Source organism: Halichoeres trimaculatus, unplaced genomic scaffold, assembly GCF_033239565.1.
Source record: "Halichoeres trimaculatus isolate MK-OKI-2021-1 unplaced genomic scaffold, fHalTri1.1 fHalTri1_scaffold_3, whole genome shotgun sequence".
In the NCBI taxonomy this organism is placed as follows: Eukaryota; Metazoa; Chordata; class Actinopteri; order Labriformes; family Labridae; genus Halichoeres; species Halichoeres trimaculatus.
This window is the reverse complement of record NW_027437181.1, coordinates 6772232-6790387: the sequence shown is the minus strand read 5'-3', so window position 1 is coordinate 6790387 and position 18156 is coordinate 6772232. Positions and strand designations below refer to the sequence as shown.

The 18156-nt window shown below is 44.4% G+C and overlaps 1 protein-coding gene across 4 annotated transcripts in view; it reads left to right on the top strand.

Moving 5' to 3' along the window:
• Positions 1-16822, top strand: part of herc1 (HECT and RLD domain containing E3 ubiquitin protein ligase family member 1) — a 67392-nt gene extending 50570 nt beyond the window's left edge. For all 4 annotated transcript variants that reach the window (XM_074665692.1, XM_074665691.1, XM_074665690.1 and 1 more), the window contains 24 exons: positions 219-349; positions 434-657; positions 1733-1853; positions 2179-2325; positions 2498-2599; positions 2692-2865; positions 2976-3275; positions 3355-3420; positions 3521-3646; positions 3793-3931; positions 5171-5352; positions 5449-5604; positions 5690-5812; positions 5927-6029; positions 6149-6318; positions 7720-7858; positions 8357-8526; positions 8615-8784; positions 9067-9232; positions 9332-9408; positions 9617-9869; positions 13154-13306; positions 15754-16059; positions 16199-16822. In XM_074665692.1, coding sequence (XP_074521793.1) covers positions 219-349; positions 434-657; positions 1733-1853; positions 2179-2325; positions 2498-2599; positions 2692-2865; positions 2976-3275; positions 3355-3420; positions 3521-3646; positions 3793-3931; positions 5171-5352; positions 5449-5604; positions 5690-5812; positions 5927-6029; positions 6149-6318; positions 7720-7858; positions 8357-8526; positions 8615-8784; positions 9067-9232; positions 9332-9408; positions 9617-9869; positions 13154-13306; positions 15754-16059; positions 16199-16384 — 3884 coding nt within the window. In that variant the 3' untranslated portion in view covers positions 16385-16822. The remainder of the gene's footprint in view (positions 1-218; positions 350-433; positions 658-1732; positions 1854-2178; positions 2326-2497; positions 2600-2691; positions 2866-2975; positions 3276-3354; positions 3421-3520; positions 3647-3792; positions 3932-5170; positions 5353-5448; positions 5605-5689; positions 5813-5926; positions 6030-6148; positions 6319-7719; positions 7859-8356; positions 8527-8614; positions 8785-9066; positions 9233-9331; positions 9409-9616; positions 9870-13153; positions 13307-15753; positions 16060-16198) is intronic.
• Positions 16823-18156: the final 1334 nt, after the last annotated feature.

Genomic DNA, 18156 nt, shown 5'->3' with positions numbered 1-18156 from the left:
AAAATTCTGGCAGTGCTTCCTTAAAGTTGCACAAAAGTTTTTTAAGGGAAGTTTTAAAGTTTGCTAGATCTTGCAAAAGTATCTTAAGATCAAACAAAAGTTTATTTGGGCTTTTCAAGTCAAGGTACTCAATGAGTGCTGTGATGATGTTTGGGGCCTTTAATGTTGAGTTCTCTTCCGGTTCATCCTGTTAACTCTGCTTCTTCCTCGTCTCTCAGTGGCTGTGATGCACATTGCCTGGTACAGTGAGGACAAACCTTTCGCCGTGGGCTATGCAGACGGAAAGCTGCTGATTGGATCCAAAGAACCGTTGGAGAAAGGCGCTATCGTGGTCATCGATGCTCATAAGGTTCAGAGATCCTGTAAACGTAACTCATCAGCTGTTCGGGTTGAAGTCTCCGTCCTGTCAGCTCACTCTCTGTTTCCTCTGCAGGAGTCCATCAGCAGCATGAAGTGGAGCCCGACCGGTCAGATCCTGATGACCTGTGCCAAAGAGGAGACGGTGAAGCTGTGGGCCAGTCCGGACTCTCACTGTGGCTCGGACTCAGACTCTGGATGGCGCTGTCTGCAGAGTCTCAGACACCCATCGCTGGTTAACGGCGTGGCGTGGTGCAGCCTGCCAGGACGGGCACCAAAGCCCCTCAGCATGTTAGCCGTGTAGGTCTCACTCCTGATCAGGATCTGAGGTTTTAGGCTCTCAGAGGTTTTTCTTGCTTTTGTAAAAGTCTCACAACAGTTTACAGGATTATGCAACATTTTCTGAATCCTGCAAAGTATTGTTTTTCTGGACGCAGATGAAATGATTCAAGATCTTTTCTCTCAGGACTTTCTCAAGATAGCTCAAAAGATTTGGAAAGAGTTTCTTGGAGTCATACTTCTCTTCTTTTGATTTTGCAAAAGTCTGCAGTTTCTCAGGATTTCACAGGAGTATGTTTGGAATCTTGCAGCTTCCTCAGAGTCTCCATTATAAGATATATAAAAATCTTTTGAATCTGCGAAAATTTCAAAGCAACCCAGCAACTTTTTTAAGATCATTATCAATTTTATCCAGATCCTGAAAAAAGTTAGTCTTTTCTGGATTCTGTTAAATTTTCTTAGGATCTTGCAAAACCTTTTGGAATCTCAAAGAACTCTCCAAAAAAGACTAGTAAAAAAACTTTGGGGTTTTCCCAGAGCTTTCTTGGGATTGTCACTGCAAAATAATGTCTGAATTTTGCAAAAGAGTATCAAGATCTGTCAAAAATTTCTTAGGCTCTTGTAGTTCTTGGCTTGTAGTTTGGTATAAAATTCTTTGAAATCAGCAAAAAAAAGTTAAGATTTTCTTAAAGTACTTTAAAATAATACAAAAGTGTATTTGGTGGCTGGGCTAATTTATTTTTTCAGGGTGTTTCCTTTTTAAAATCTTGTGCTTGTAAGAATATGTTTTCTAGATTTTTCCAGCTTCCTACAAATCTAAATCCTGCAAAGTTAATCTTTTTCTGGATCCAGCTAAATTTCTCTGTCTCTGGAAAAACTTTCTGCAGAACCCGCAAAAGTATCTAAAGTTTCTGAAGTTTTCTCTGGACTCAGGAAAAGTTTCTCAGTATTTCATTAATTTTCCAGGATTTTACAAGTATCCTTTTACAGTTTTATAGATTTAGATCTCTTTTCGGGGCCTTTGGGATTGTGCTGGAAGTTTCTCAGGATCTCACAGAAGAAAACCTGATGAGCTGTGATGGTTCTGATTTTTCAGATGCTGTCAGAACGGTTTGGTGGCCGTCTGGACTGTTCCTCAAGACATCTCCAGCTTCCCAGAATCCTCCTCTTCAGACTCTGAGGGATGGTGGGAGGGTGAAACCAAACCTAAATTCATGGTACGGAAACACAGACGCATGTTCACTCAGCTAACAGCTGGAGACGATTTTTGATTTCGTTTTTTAAAGTTTCAAAACATCTTTAAACTGCCTCCTAGATCTTCAGAAGAAATTGCAGGAAAAGTTCAAGTTACAGAGAAAAATCTACCAAGGCAAAGTTATAATTTTACAAAATAAAAGCCTTATTTTTGTCCTGATACTCATGAGTTCATGATATCTTAAAAGATGTAAGTTTTGTCCCAGATCCACAAGGATGTCTGAGAAAACTTTATGCATTCAACCTCTGACATCTCTCCTTGTCTCTCTTTGTCTTTTTGTGTCTCAGTCGTCTCGGTGGTCGACAGACGGAGCGACGTGTGTTTTCCAGCTCAGAGGACACATTACTCCAGTCAGGACGCTCGCCTTCAGCCCGGATGGTCTCGCTTTGGCATCTGGGGGAGTCGGAGGCCTCATGAACATCTGGTCCCTGCGGGTAAGGAACACACACACACTCACACACAGACACACACACACACACACAGAGGTATAAAGTGTGAGTCAGTCTTAAACACAGATGTACAGAAAGAACAAACGGGTCATTTCAGACTCGTCAGTTTACCGTCACACTGAATACTGATCCTCTGGCGTCACTCTGTGTGTTTCAGGACGGCTCCGTTCTGCAGACAGTCGTCGCTGGCTCGGGTGCGATCCAGAACATCGTCTGGATCCCAGATGTGGGTGTGGCTGTCTGTTCCAACAGGTCAAAGGTCAGCCCTCTCTGCCTGTCTTTCCTGTGTTACTGTCTCTTTAAGACATGTAGAGGTTTTTTAACCGTCTCTCTGGTCTGCTTCATCCCCAGGATGTGCTTGTGGTGAACTGCTCTAAAGACTTCATGTCATCCAACCACGTGCTGGCCACCTGCCGTACGGCGCTGAAGAAGCAGGGTGTGGTCGGCCTCAACATGGCGCCCTGCATGCGCGCCTTCCTGGAGAGACTTCCTGTGATGCTGCAGGAGCAGTATGCCTACGAGAAGGTCTGAAAGATGAACACATCACACAGTCTGCATTGCATTGTGGGATTGATATACCTGGTTGAGTTGTTTCCTGTGACTCTGAGTCTCTGGTCTTCTCTGGTACTCCTCAGCCTCATGTGGTCTGTGGCGAGCAGCTGGTCCACAGTCCCTACATGCAGTGCCTGGCCTCCTTGGCTGTGGGTCTCCACCTGGACCAGCTCCTGTGTCGCCCCCCTGTGCCCCCTCCCCTCAGACACTGCCCCCTGGAGTCTGGCACAGCGGTGTGGTGTGCGAGTGAGTGGGCGTGGCTGGACTGTTTCTCCACCACGGTGAAGGCGGCGGAGGCTCTGGCTCGAGGCGCCACCTTCCCAGAGGCGTTCTCTGTCCCGGACCTGGAGCCAGTCCCTAAAGACGAGCTGGCTCTGCTCATGGTGAGGGACTCTGCTAATGTCTCTGTATCTGCTCTCAGCGTTTGAACCCTTTAATGACAGCGTCTGCTTTCCTCCTCAGGACAACAGTAAGTGGGGGTCCGGGATGGACGAGCAGATCATGTCCTGGGCCACTTCCAGACCAGAGGTACTTCACCAGAAATCAGGATGAGCTCGACAGACGGTCTAAGTCTGGGGGTGATAGCAGCTGCTGTAACTCCTCTGTGTGTGTATGTGTGTGTTTTTAGGATTGGCACCTGGGGGGGAAGTGTGACGTATACCTGTGGGGGGCAGGTCGACATGGTCAGCTGGCTGAGGCCGGCAGGAACATCCTGGTGCCGACAACAGCCCCGTCCTTCTCTCAGGCTCAGCAGGTACACAGACTGACACGTCTCAGGGTCCACGGTTTGGAACAGACCAGTCAAATCCAGGCTCATGGAACTAGAAACACTGACAGAAGTTATTTTCTCATCTGTAATCTGTCTTCATATGGACTGACTGACTCTTCTTCATCCATCAGGTGGTGTGCGGTCAGAACTGTACCTTCGTCATCCAGCCCAACGGGACGGTGCTGGCCTGTGGAGAGGGAAGCTACGGCCGTCTGGGTCAGGGGAACTCTGACGACCTGCACGTCCTCACCGTCATCTCAGCTCTACAAGGTGGACAGGAAACAAGTTCCTTAATTTACTGATGAAAATATAACACCTAATGTGCTTCAGTCTTTGGTTTTATCTGCTTTTCACAGAACCTGATTCTGAAATCTGAGGCTTAAACTTAAAACCAGTAATAAGAAAAGCTTGGTTGGGAAAGAAAACATGAAACAGTTTTAAAAAACAACTGAATTAAAGAAATCTACATCTGATGGTTTCTGTCTGCAGGCTGCAAGACCGTACGTGGTCTGCCTATCATTACATCACATGGTACACGTTCTGCTGGCAATTAGTGCTGCCGGGCAATTAAAAAAAATAATCTTATTTATTACAGGATTTGTAATGAATTAATCTAAATAATCACATTTTAATCTTATATCTACTTAAAGTCCCCAAATAAAGAATTTGAATTCTAGGACATTACAAAATTGTAGTGATGACTGATCAAATGAATCGAAGAAGAGAAGATTTTTAAATTCACATTTTTTTCAAACAATATTAAAATGTGCGTGTTCGCTGCCATTGCAACAGTTTACTGCGTCTATAGAAGTAAATTATGTTTTTCAGCAGGGGGAGGCGGGGTCTGGCGGAGCTTGTCAATCAAATTCATGCTCGCAGGCTACTGTGGGTGAGAGCGGTGCACTCTTTGGATGAGAGCTCAGCATGGATATGAGGAGAAGATGTAAGATGACAGAGACAAAGCGAGACGCTGCAAGTCAGAAAAGTTCAAGCAGCTCACGCTCCAACTGAGGATGTGTCGCGGTAGTTCAGTCAGTTCAGCCTGTTTTTTGGAACAAAAACAGGAAGAGAGGCATAAAAGAAGAGAGTTCACTCTTCTTAGGTAGTTTTGGCGTTTGCATAGTCAGAGAAAACAATATTATTTGAGTCTTGAAACATCATTCAAGATGCTCTGAAAATGGCTGGTAGTCAGTGAGTTAGTCTTGCTTTAATTTTTACAATGCATTAATTTTACAGTGCAATTATTTAATCTAATTACTGCGTTAAGGTGACAGCCCTACCTGCGTTTTTCTGTATTTTTTAAACTTTATTCTGCTTATTTGATATAATGCTGTACTGCCTCAACTTTTTATGAGATAAAAAGTCATTACTTAAAGTTAAAAAGTCATTCTGAGATTAAAAAAGGGAACCTGTGGGATCATGTGTTAGAACTAAAACCAGATCAGAGTCCACCGAATGATAAATAAAAATCTGAAAGTATGACTGACTCTTTTCTCTCTGGTCCTTCAGGTTTCGTTGTGACTCAGCTGGTGACCTCCTGCGGCAGTGACGGTCACTCCATGGCTCTGACAGAAAGCGGGGAGGTGTTCAGCTGGGGGGACGGAGACTACGGCAAGTTGGGCCACGGGAACAGCGACCGTCAGCGGCGCCCAAGACAGATCGAAGCTCTGCAGGGAGAGGAGGTGGTGCAGGTGAGTCTGCGATGGAGAGGTGAGGTTTGCAATCAGCTGTTTGGGGGAAAAAGCAGAGATCTGAAAGGACGTCTTCTCACTCCGCCTGCTCCTCAGATGTCGTGCGGCTTCAAACACTCAGCCGTGGTCACCGCTGATGGAAAGCTCTTCACGTTTGGAAACGGAGACTACGGTCGGCTGGGTTTAGGAAACACCTCCAACAAGAAGCTCCCAGAGAAGGTCACAGCGCTGGAGGGGTACCAAGTGGGACAGGTGAGTCAGGAGAGGACAGGAAGTGACTCTTCTTAAGGATCATACAGACAGATGTTAAACATCCTGCCCTGTGCTTCCTCCTCAGGTGGCCTGTGGGCTGAACCACACGCTGGTCGTCTCCGCTGACGGGATGATGGTTTGGGCTTTCGGAGATGGAGACTACGGGAAACTGGGACTAGGAAACTCCACGGCCAAGTCATCTCCTCAGGTAGGAGCTGTGAGGAAGCATGAGAGTCGTCAACATGAGGACGTTCACCTGTAGAGTTAATAGTAACGTGTTTTTCATCAGAGGAATGTGACACAGGTTTGTTTGTTTCCACAGAAAGTGGACGTCCTGTGTGGGATCAACATCAAGAAAGTGGCCTGTGGGACTCAGTTCTCTGTGGCTTTAACCAAAGACGGGAAAGTTTACACGTTTGGTCAAGGTACGGTGTTTGAAGCCCGGCAACAAGATGATCACAATGAATTCAGAGAGCTGTTGTTGATGTTTCTTTTATCGTGAACTCTTAAATTCATCCTCCTCTGTCTCTCATCTTTGTTCCAGACCGTCTGATCGGTCTTCCCGAGGGCCGAGCCAGAAACCACAACCGTCCCCAGCAGGTCCCGGCTTTGTCGGGGGTCCACATCCAGGACGTGGCTGTGGGAGCCGAGCACACTCTGGCTCTGTCATCCACAGGAGATGTTTACACCTGGGGCAGCAACTCAGAAGGACAGGTAACCCCAACACACACACTTCTGAGCCCCCTGTGTGAGCCTGTTGGTCTGAATGAATTAAGACAGACTGATGAGTGAATCACCTGATCTCTGAACATATGAACTCTTAAAGTGATACTCCGGGATGGAACAAGTTGGGTCCTATCACAAGGTTTAGGGCAGAAATTACCCCTACAGCAGTGATTTTGTGCAGCAGAAGCCCAGAGCGCTCGCACCAAACACCCCCTCCCTGCTCGTCAGCCGGTTCCCAATTTTTACTTGAACAAAAACACAAATAAACGGACTCCCACTGAAAAAATCTGATACCGGTCTGCATTCACACTTTATTTAGAGAATTTTCAGCGTGTTACTTTCACACAAAAACACAGCTACATAAGGCTCTAGTTCTCATTGTGTCGTAAAATGGTGCTACCTCCGCTGCAGAGCCACAGCTGGCTACGAGGCGCTCGCCGCTTAGAGTATGACTTGTGGTGACTCAGGACAGTTGCTCAGTGACTCATGCCAATCGCTAAGCAACTCATGGCAGTCCCTCATTGACTTATGGCAATCCCACAGCAACTCTTGGCAACCGTCCAGCGACTTGGGGCGGTCCCTCAGCGACTCGTGCCAGACCCTCAGCAACTTGTGTCAATCACTGCGAGTCATGGCAACCACTCAGTGACTTGTGGGCATAACATGTTTGGCATGAGTCCCCAAAGTAATGGCACAAGTCACTGAGGGATCAGGAGCATACTATAAGCCACTTTTGAATCTTAGCCCTGCTGATTTATACTTATGTTCTGACATTAAAGGACCAAATGAAGAATAATTCAACAAAAAAAGAAAAAAACTATAATAAAAGAGTTGTTAACTTCAGCTCTATCAGCTGAATAAGAGCTAAAAAGATGATGTAAAAATTATTTAATCATTAAATAAATAAAAAACACAATAGATTTTATTGAGATGAATAGGAAATGGTATTTCATAATGCATCTAAATGTGTTGTAAGCATAATCTTTATCATTTTAATGTTAAATTTTTTTTATATGTTCTGATTTTAATCTGCATCATCTGAAAACAAAGCAGCTTTAGTTTGTTCCAAGCTTTAAAAAGTAAAGTTTCAAAGGAGAAGAAATATATTTAGAAGTCTTAATGTCTGAAATGATGGTTTAAAGAATCATTCTGTATCTACTAACAGAGACCTGATGCAGTTTGGGTGAAATATTGGGATTATAACCAGAGTTTATTATTAGATTTTCTAGACGATAGAGGAGAAACGTTACAGATGGATAAAAGTGTTTTCTCACTTTTTACTCGTCTGTCCAGATTTTTTTGTTTATAAAGTTGAGTCATGTCAGTTTTCTGCTGCGACTCTCTGTTGATGATGATGAACTCACCTGGTTTTGTTCCTTTGTGGTCTAGCTGGGTCTGGGTCACACCAACCACGTCAGAGAGCCCACGGTGGTGACGGTGCTGCAGGGCAAAAACATCCACCAGATCTCTGCAGGACGCTGCCACAGCGCCGCCTGGACCGCTCCCTGTGTGCCGCCTCGAGCGCCAGGTCAGACACACACACACACACTCATTACTACACACTCATCCTAACACGTCACACTGGAGGTCAGATTTCCTGCAGGGCTGCTGGGACGTGTAGTGAAAACTAAAGCAGGCTGCAGCTCCTGTGGCCTGTAGGGGGAGCTCTAAGCAGAGCAGCTTGATGTGAGTGAGGTGGAGGAGTGACACGGAGCAGGTTCAGGTTTAATGAGTGTTTATCGGAGCACAGAGGAGGTAAACATCAGGTTGGAGAGAGCTCAGTGACTGCTGCTCACAAACAGCTTCACTTCAGGACTTTATTTAGATCAGAGTGAATCAGAATCTAAAGAGAGGATGTTTGTCACGCCTCTCTCAGACGTTTAAATGTGACCTGGTGTGGAGAAAGTTGAACAGGTGGAGGTTCAAGCGTCTTCTGATAGAAACGTTTCAGACCATTGTACCTAATCATTTCATCAGATATCATAGATGTGACTGAAAGCTCACTCCTCCTCCTCCTCCTCTTCAGGATCCTCGGTTCCCCTCCAGCTCGGCCTCCCGCTGGCGGTTCCTCCTCAGTACAGCGGACTGAAGGAGGTGAGCATCGAGGCGGTGAGGGCTCGCCTACGACTCCTTTATCACTTCTCTGACCTGATGTACTCGTCCTGGAGACTGCTCAACCTCAGCCCCAACAACCAGGTACGCTCAGGACCAAGATGTCACAAACATCTTTATCCTATGCTTCGTTTCAGTACGTAACCATAGTAACGTAATCTTTCTGACGCAGAGCTGTACGTCACATTACAACGCTGGGACCTGGGGGATTGTTCAGGGCCAGCTGAGGCCACTGTTGGCCCCAAGAGTCTACACACTGCCCATGGTGCGCTCCATAGGAAAGACCATGGTGCAGGGCAAGAACTACGGCCCCCAGATCACCGTCAAACGGATCTCCACAAGGTCAGTCAGCAGGAAGCTTCGCTCACACACTTTTATTGATTTGGAGCCTGTTTTTTTCAGGGTTATTACCCAGAAATCCTTAAAAAGGAGCAACAAAATCATGTACAAACCCAGTAATTGAAGCCCTTGGGGCCCTTTCTGCTTCTGATTTTAAAACGTGATGATAGATACACAGAAAGGATAAACCCTGATCTTAGGCTGGTCTGCTCCAAATAAAAGGCCTCATGTGTCTCTGAGCTGTGCCTGACTCTCATCCTGGACTCTGAACCGTCTCTCCATCAGGGGTCGGAAGTGTAAACCCATCTTCGTGCAGATTGCCCGTCAAGTGGTGAAGCTGAACGCCTCCGACCTCCGCCTGCCCTCCAGAGCCTGGAAGGTCAAACTGGTGGGGGAGGGTGCTGATGATGCAGGGGGTGTGTTTGATGACACCATCACGGAGATGTGTCAGGTACGGACTCACCTGACAGGAACAGTTTTATTGATGTATTTTGAGGTGAAGCAGGTCTTTATATGATGCTCCTCTCTTCTCTGTCAAACGTGTTTTCAGGAGTTAGAGACTGGAGTGGTCGACCTGCTCATCCCCTCCCCCAATGCCACCGCAGAGGTCGGATACAACAGAGACAGGTGAGGAGGACCACTGACCTTCACTGACACACAGATTATCACAGGGAATTTTTCAGCAGTCCTAAAACAACTTGGTACCATTATGTAGACTTTTCCACTTTTAATAAGTTTTAAAAGAACCTATAAGAACTTGGATCCAGGCTTTTTTCGAGTATGTTTCAGGTCCTGACCCCTGTAAAACCTCACTCTCATCCTCCTCTGCTTTCAGGTTCCTCCTGAACCCGTCGGCCTGCCTGGACGAGCACATGCTACAGTTTAAGTTCCTGGGCATCCTGATGGGCGTGGCCATCCGCACCAAGAAGCCCCTGGACCTGCACCTGGCCCCCCTGGTGTGGAAACAGCTGTGCTGCATCCCCTTGCTACTGGAGGACCTGGAGGAGGTGGACCTGCTGTACGTGCAGACGCTCAAAAGCATTCTTCACATTGAAGACAGCGGCATCACCGAGGATAATTTCCATGAGGTGAGGGTCAGGATTTCATGTTTCTGCATGTTTATATGAAATAATCTGTCCTCTCCTGAATTTTAATGTAAACCACTGAACTCAGAATCTCTTTTCCAAGCAGAAGACATTTATCAGAGGTGTTCAGGTTTGTCTCAACCCAAACCATCATTTCTTAGTGCTACTCATAACCTCCTCTCTAACATCACGCTGTGTTTAACCTCTCCTCTCAGGAGGACTGATGGTTATCGGAGCGTGCAGACGCAGCCTGTTTACCTCCTCCGCTGTGTGAATGTTCGAACATCAGATAATAAGCAACCAGCTCGCCTTTGAGCCTGTTTTCATTCCCACAGACGGACTGAACCATCACTAACTCTGAGTGATGTCACAAACTGAGGGCAGCCGCGCCCACAGAGCGCAAAACAGCGCCCAGTCATGTGACTGAGAGGAGGTTAATCCTGTTTACAGACCACAGAGAGAAACACTGACCCACCGCAGACTGAGTCACATTCCTGCCTGAGACAACAGGACAGAGACCGGGCTCTGAGCGGTCAGAGAGGATCCATGTTCAGGACTTCAGAGGAAAATTAGACTGCTGTGGTTACTGAGCGTGCTCACTGGGATCAAAAACCACTGATTTACCAAACACAATACATATACATTCTGCTTATTCCAGATCACAGGATCTCTTAACTGGTTCATGATTGGTGGGGTTGGTGGGGTAGGCCTCAAACACCAAGGTCTGCCAATCAAGGAGAAGGGGGTTGGTAGAGCAGGGAGCCTTAAAGAGACAGCAGCTAAAACAAAGTTTTTCAGGCAGAGGCTGAGATAAGAGTTTTCTAAAACACCAGAGAGTGAAAATTGAGATTTTAGTTGAGCTGTAAATCATTTAAAGATTAAGGCTGTCTCCTTAATGCATTAATTAGATTAATTAATTACATCGCAAATGAATGGGTAATAAAAATTAACGCAATTAACTCATTGTCAACTAGCCATTTCCAGAGCATTATGAATGATCTTTCAAGACCCAAATAGTGTTGTTTTCTATGACTAAGTAAACAACAAAACTACCTAAGAAGAGTGGACCCTCTTCTCTCATGTCTCTCTTACAGTTTTTGATCCAAAAACAGACAAAACAATTATTTTTTATCGTGTTCATCTTTGGCGCTCCATCCTTTGATCCTCTCCATGATCGCCGTCATTTTTTCTCATGATAGCACCGCTCTCCCTCTCTGAACTTCAGCGACACATCCTCAGTTGGAGCGTGAGCTGCCTGAACTTTTCTGACTTGCAGCATCTTGCTGTGTCTCTGTCATCTCACATCTTCTCCTCATATCCATGCTGAGCTCTCGTACAAAGAGCACACAGCTCTCACCCACAGTAGTTTACGATCATAATTTTGGTTGACAAGCTCCGCCAAACCCTGCCTCTGCAGACGTCAATGGCACTGAACCCAGGCATTTTAATATTGGCCTGTTGAAAGACCTGTACATTGTAGTGGCACGCCACTTCACACATGTGCCACTAATCAAACCAAACAAAGCTGAGGTGACGACATGAATGGAAATGACGATTGCAAGTGAGGCTAGCAAATTTTTACTTGGGCTTTTGAACGGCAACTTTATTTACAAAAAAAATGAAGACGGGACAGTCAACAGAAACACGGTTATTTGTAACTTTTGTAAAATAGATATTTTCATAAGCTGCTCCAGCCTGGCATATCATTGTAGAATATAGAATTTTAGGACAAAATGTCCTGACTTAGGTTTTATTCAATCACCAAAAAAAATTGTAGATTTACAGATCTTCTTTTGGCATATTCATTTGATTAGTCATGCACTACAGTTTTGTAATGTCCAAGAATTCAGAGTCTTTATTTTGGGACCTAAGCAGATATGAGATTAAAATGTGATTAATTAGATTAACTAATTATATAACCTATAATTAATTAGATTGATATTTTTAATCACCTGACAGCACTAGTAAAGATACTATGGGGGCTCCAAAGAGACATACTAAAGACCTAAAGAAGCATCACACCCCTCTTTAATCTAATACTCAACAATCAAATGGTTGTAAATTAAACTTTATCACAATTTGATGACAAAGGAAGACACACAAGGAAGACACACAAGGAAACAAATTTATTTCAAATAAACAATTAAAATCAACCCAAATTGAGATTATGTTAATGATCCCTACACTTGGTGGACCTGCTGCTATAAAGCCCCAAAGCTCTACTACCCTGATGTAAACGGTCCCAGATCGGTTGTAGTGTATCACGGTTTAGAGCTGAATTTCTACGTCGACCCTGTGTATATTGAGTTTTTTAACTTCAAATACAGGTTGGAGGAGGTTCAGGATGTCTCCCTAAACATGAGTTTGTGTCTCGATGAAGACAGAAACTTCAAAAACCAGAGCAGCTGTTTTTAGGATTACTGTGGAAACTGAGTAGAAATGATTTCAAAGGCTCGGTGAAGTCATCTCTGTGATTTACATTTCCTTTCCCGGGCCGTTAACGTCATCCAAAGCCTCTGCAGAACCACTGTCTCACTGAGTTATTGTTGTTTGAGCAAACTGAGGAGGATTTAAAGTGACGGACGCTGGTGGGGTCTGAAGGGTTAAAGATCAGAGCAGGCCGTCTCTCTCTGGTGTACGCTGTCCTCCCTATGAGCTGAGCCCTCAGCCCGTCTGTGGCCTGAGCCGTTACTGTTTCATCCACAATGACACAGACCCTCAGCCCCCCCCTCTTTAACCCACAGCAGCAGAAAGCAGCGAACACGTCCCGCAGCCTCTCCTCTATCCAAACAACCTCACACAACCCCGCTCTGTGAAAGCCCCAGCTGCAGGAATGCCAGGCCACTGTTGATGCAGCACATCCTGCCTACCGGAGACTTGGCCCCGCTCCCAGCCCCGTAGAGCTGAGGTGGTGGTGGTGGTGGGTGGATGGAGGTGGGGAGGGGGTTGGAGCCACAACAGTACCGCAGCCAGCTCTGAAGCTGAGCGAAGAGAGGAGGGGGCTGCATCTGCTGCTTTGGCTCCGACTCAGCTGAGAAAGAATCTCCTTGTGCTCATTTTGTGCTCCTCTGCTTTAAATTCTGCCAGACGAGCCGTCAAAAGCCCCACCGCAAGTTTCTGACGCTGCCAGGGCGGCCAATACACAAACACAGAAATTACAGCTTGTGTAACGAGTGGTGAAAGCGCTGATCCATCCAAAGACGGCTTCAACAGAACCACAGAACATGTCAGAGCTGAACGAAACGACTTCCTGTGAATTTTCTTTAATATTTGTGTCTGTGTTTCAGATGATTCCTCTGGATTCGTTTGTTGGACAGAGTGCAGACGGAAAGATGGTTCCCATCATCCCCGGAGGAAACAGCATCCCTCTGACCTTCTCCAACAGGAAGGAGTATGTGGAGCGAGCCATCGAGTACAGACTGCACGAGATCGATCGACAGGTGAGGCTCTTAGAGGATGGGTACTAAACCTGAAGTCTGAAAAAACTGAAATCTTATCATATATTTTTGTCTTATTTTCAGTGTAAAATATCTTTTTAGACTAAATATGAGTCTCATTCACCTGATCAGTCTAGAAAAGTGTCTTGTTTCAAGTTGTTTAAAGACAAAAATAGGGTCTGAATTTCTTGTAATAAGTTACAAAAAGTCTGTCAATGGAACGAGAGAAAAGTTACTTGTCTTAAGACGTAATTCTAGTTTTAAGCAGATTTTTGAGCAAACTTTTCTTGTGTTCCATTGGCAGACTTTTTTACTTGTTACAAACAATTCAGAGCTAATTTTTGGCTTTTATCAACTTGAAACAAGACATTTTTCTGGACTGATAAGTTGAGTGTGGCTCAAATTGAGTATAATAAGATCATTTTTAATTAAAATGAGACAAAAACACTGGATAAGATTTCAGTTTTCTGCAGTGCAATATTTGGTGCTGCATGGTGGTTCAGGAGTTAATGGTGTTGTGTCACAGACAGAAGGTTCCTGATCCAAATCCCCAGCTGGGCAGGAACCTTTCTGTGCAGAGTTTGCATGTTTTCACTGCACACGTGTTGTTTCTCTTTGGCTTCCTCTCACAGTCCAAAAAACAGGCTAATCAGGTTGATGAAGCAGAGAAAGTATGATTCATATACCTGCTTCTAATACAAGACTGCTTCATATAGAGGCCTGGGACCTCCAGTAGGGATTTAAGTAAAAGCCAGGGCTCATATGCATGACCAGTCATTAAAGAAAAGAGACCATTATTCCTCATGTTCTGTTATGGAACAGCCCCATTAGCCGCATGCATGACTGCAAATAATCATCCAGTTAACTAATTACACCATGAAAGAGATGCAGGTGTAGATTACATCATAATTCAGGGAAACTCCTGGAAAACCCCATCAAACAAATTTGATGGGGTTTGTGCATGTCTACCAATCATAAACAGCAATAAACCTTTCATTACAAGAATACACAAACCGCTGTTATCAGTGAGTCAATGAGGTAAACAAAGAGAAAGAGAAAGTTTGGTGATCTTGAACAGAGTAAATGTGTGTGGTGTTTCCAAGCTCACAGTAGAAACCTCAATAACAGGGTTCCTGCGGATCCTTGAAAAGTCTTAAAAGGCACTGAATTCATAATTCTAAAAATAAGGCTTGAATTGGCATTAAAAAGTCTTAAATCCAAATTTCAAAAGTCTTGAAAAATTGAACACATTGGTAAGATTTATGTTAGTTTAAAGTAAAAAAAAATATTAAGTAACATTTATCTATTTTACTACATAATTTCCTGAATTACTCTCGTGGCAACCTCGTGTAATCTCAATAGCGGAACTAAGAAAACGGTGATGTGGTTGCACCAGGAACTTTTAAAGCAGACGCATGTCTTGGTTCTACTTAAAGTGCCTGGAGAGAGAAAAAAATTAGGAAAAATTGGCAAAAAAATCCAAAAGTGGCTTAGGAAAATTGAATATGGCAGCAAAATTGAGAATTAGATTTGTAATTAAATAAAAAAAAAAAACTGTAAAAATTCCAAAAATGGTTGTGACAGTGGATGGGGGCAAAAAGGCATAAAGTTGTAAAAATGGGGTTAAAAAAAGGTAAAAAGTTATGTTTTATGTAAAATAAACATTGGGTTAAAATTGCCTGTAACCCAGGTAATTCATGTGGTGTTTTTGTTTGTTAGTTTTGTTTGTTTCAATTGTGGTTTGTTGTGGACTTGTTTTTAAATTTGATCTCCAACGTCATTAAAAAGTCTTAAAAAGTCTTAAAAAGTCTTAAATTGAACTTGCCTTGAGCTGTAGGAACCCTGAATAATATAAACAGTAATATGAAAGCTGCTTTGAGGAACAAGCGCTGCAGAAATGCTCCAGTACCTCGATGAATAACTTTTAAAGCAGTTTATGATCTCCAACATTTCACCACACACACTTTGGAAAGACCCAGACGTATTAAAGCAAAGTGAGAATCAAACTTGTTAAACTGACTGCAGCGAGCCTCACTGGTTTGAGATTCTGATTGTCTCCCTTATCTCATCTGTTCACTGAAAAAATGTGTCTCCTAAACTTAAAGTTGCTGCATGGCTACACATCGCCACCTTTCCAAAGAATTGTCTACTGTCTTTGCTCATTTTGTCTCAAACGGTAATGCAATGCCTTTGAACAGCCGAACAGGCGCTGTAATGGTGGGGTATACCTCCATTAAACTTAATGCTCTTTTTGCCTGACCTGGCTCAGTCATACCACTAATCCATTTTTTTTTGCCCTTTTCTCCACTAATGGCTGGTCATGCATACAGGCCCTGGTCTGAATCTGAGGATTCAGGAAACATCAAACACCTGTGGCATATTCTTAATCTGTGAGATAAGTCAGCTCATCTCTGAACGGGAACTTGAATCCATCTTCTCCGGTCTCTCAGGTGGCGGCGGTGCGTGAGGGCATGTCGTGGATCGTCCCGGTGCCACTGCTCTCCCTGCTGACGGCGAAGCAGCTGGAGCAGATGGTGTGCGGTATGCCGGAGATCTGCTGCGACGTGCTGAAGAAGGTGGTGAGGTACCGGGAGGTGGACGAGCAGCACACGCTGGTCCAGTGGTTCTGGCAGACGCTGGAGGAGTTCTCCAACGAGGAGCGGGTCCTCTTCATGCGCTTCGTGTCCGGACGCTCGAGGCTGCCCGCCAACACGGCCGACATCTCGCAGAGGTTCCAGATCATGAAGGTGGACCGGGTACGGACGTTTTTCAGATACTCTTCTTTAGACCCTATGGATGATGTATGATGACGTATGGTTTGAATCCAAAGCGTTAACAGTAGAGATGAAGCTCACCATCTTTTTCTCTCAACCTCTTCCTGTCTCTCTTCTGCAGCCGTACGACAGCCTCCCGACCTCTCAGACGTGTTTCTTCCAGCTGCGTCTGCCGCCATACTCCAGCCAGGCCGTCATGGCTGAGCGGCTCCGCTACGCCATCAACAACTGCCGCTCCATCGACATGGACAACTACATGCTGTCCAGGAACGTGGACAACGCCGAGGGCTCGGACACGGACTACTGAGGCGGGTCCACACAGACTGTCTGCCCTGAACACACACACTCAGACGCACACGATGAGATACACACAGCGACGCACAGCGTAGGGAACTCCTGAGCAGACGGGCCACTTTTTAAACTCATTTATCTTCTTTAAACGGCACACTTTCATTTCTCCCTGTGGTTTATTAGCAGTTTTTAAAGGACACAGAAACCCACACGAGAAGTGCAGTTAGTGTTTTTCTTTCATTACTCCACATCCCATTTTCAGGGTTTGTGCATGGAGGGTTGTTCATTTGTTTGAAATGTGTATAATAGCCGTGGAGTGGTGGAGGAGAGAATATTGTACATTGTGTAAAATGCTTCATTAGGAAAATGTTTTGCATAATATCCATATTTATTGTTTTCATGCCGATGCTGAGTTTCCCAAAGCAGACAGAGAAACAACAATAAATGCTGCAGAAACATGAAGCACTGCTGCTGCTGCTGCTGCCGTGTGGTGATTCAGCGTGAAAGACGTGGCCAGGGGCTGAAACTGATAAATGTTGGTGTAACTAATGTTTCTCATGAAAAATCTGTTTAAAAAGTTCCTATGAATCTGGTTTTAGAAGATTACTACACTTTTGAAAAATTGAATTTAAATCAGCTGACCCAAAACTAGAGAGCAAACAATATCTACAGCACACTGACTTACTAAGTTTAACAAAAACCATATCATCAAGTTTTAAATTAAATATTTTTTGATATACTTTAAGATTTTATTTCAAAAGAAATAACTAATTTCATCAGTGCACTTGGATAACTTTAAGGAAGGTGAATTATTTATTATTTGTCCTGCTTTTGTGGTTCCACCATTTGATAGTTTAATGGGACTGATTCTTTAATTGGTTAAAAATGATAGAAATGTCATTTAAAATACTCATTTAAACAAACAACTTACATGTTGTCTTAGGGGATATTCACACCTGTGGCTCCTTTGCTTTCTTCCTATTCAGAGGAAAAATGATACAATCTTAGCGGTTGTCACTTGGTTCGTTTGTGTTCACAACGCAAAAGTCTTGTGCGGTCCAAAGTTATAAAAAAAATGCCACGTGTCATCGTTTTTTTCCTGAAAGACGGGGAGTTTTCCTATCTTCATTCATGTTCTGAGTCAATTTTCACAGGGAGGAACAGCCATGGAGCATAAACATCGTGTGCGGCTAGTTTGCGTCATAGGGTTTATCTGGCTCATGTTCCAGTGCGCGCTATTCCTCAGTTCTTTGATCTTCGCTTCTTCTACTGCTATGGTTGATTCTTCTACTCCTTCTTCTTCTACTGTTTGACTACTGCTGCTTACATCACTACAGTGTGAGCCACTGTTAGTCAGTTGTGCTGGTTGCTGGGGCGTTTGTGTTCTCACTGTAAAGGAACCGCTACAGGGCTCGAATGGAAGCGAGCTGAGACCACCTATCTTTGGCGATCTCGACCCGCTTGTTTTGTCCTGCATCCGAGTGCGATTGCTGTGTTTACATATGACCAAACAAACCAGACTTTCAGGGGCTCTCCACTGTTTTGGAACAACTACCAAATGATCCAGGTGTGAATACATTCTTAAAAGAACTGTGAGGACTTTCTTAGTGATCTTAAGAAACTCTCACTTCTAGATATGCCTTCTCATAATCTATCTAATCTAATCCATTCTTTAAAATGAGATTATCAGAATCAATATAGGTTATTCCTAAATGCTATGTCTCAGCATCCCAATTGAGTCGGACAGGAACGGATGGATTTACGGCAGTGGCGGCTGCTGGTCAGTCA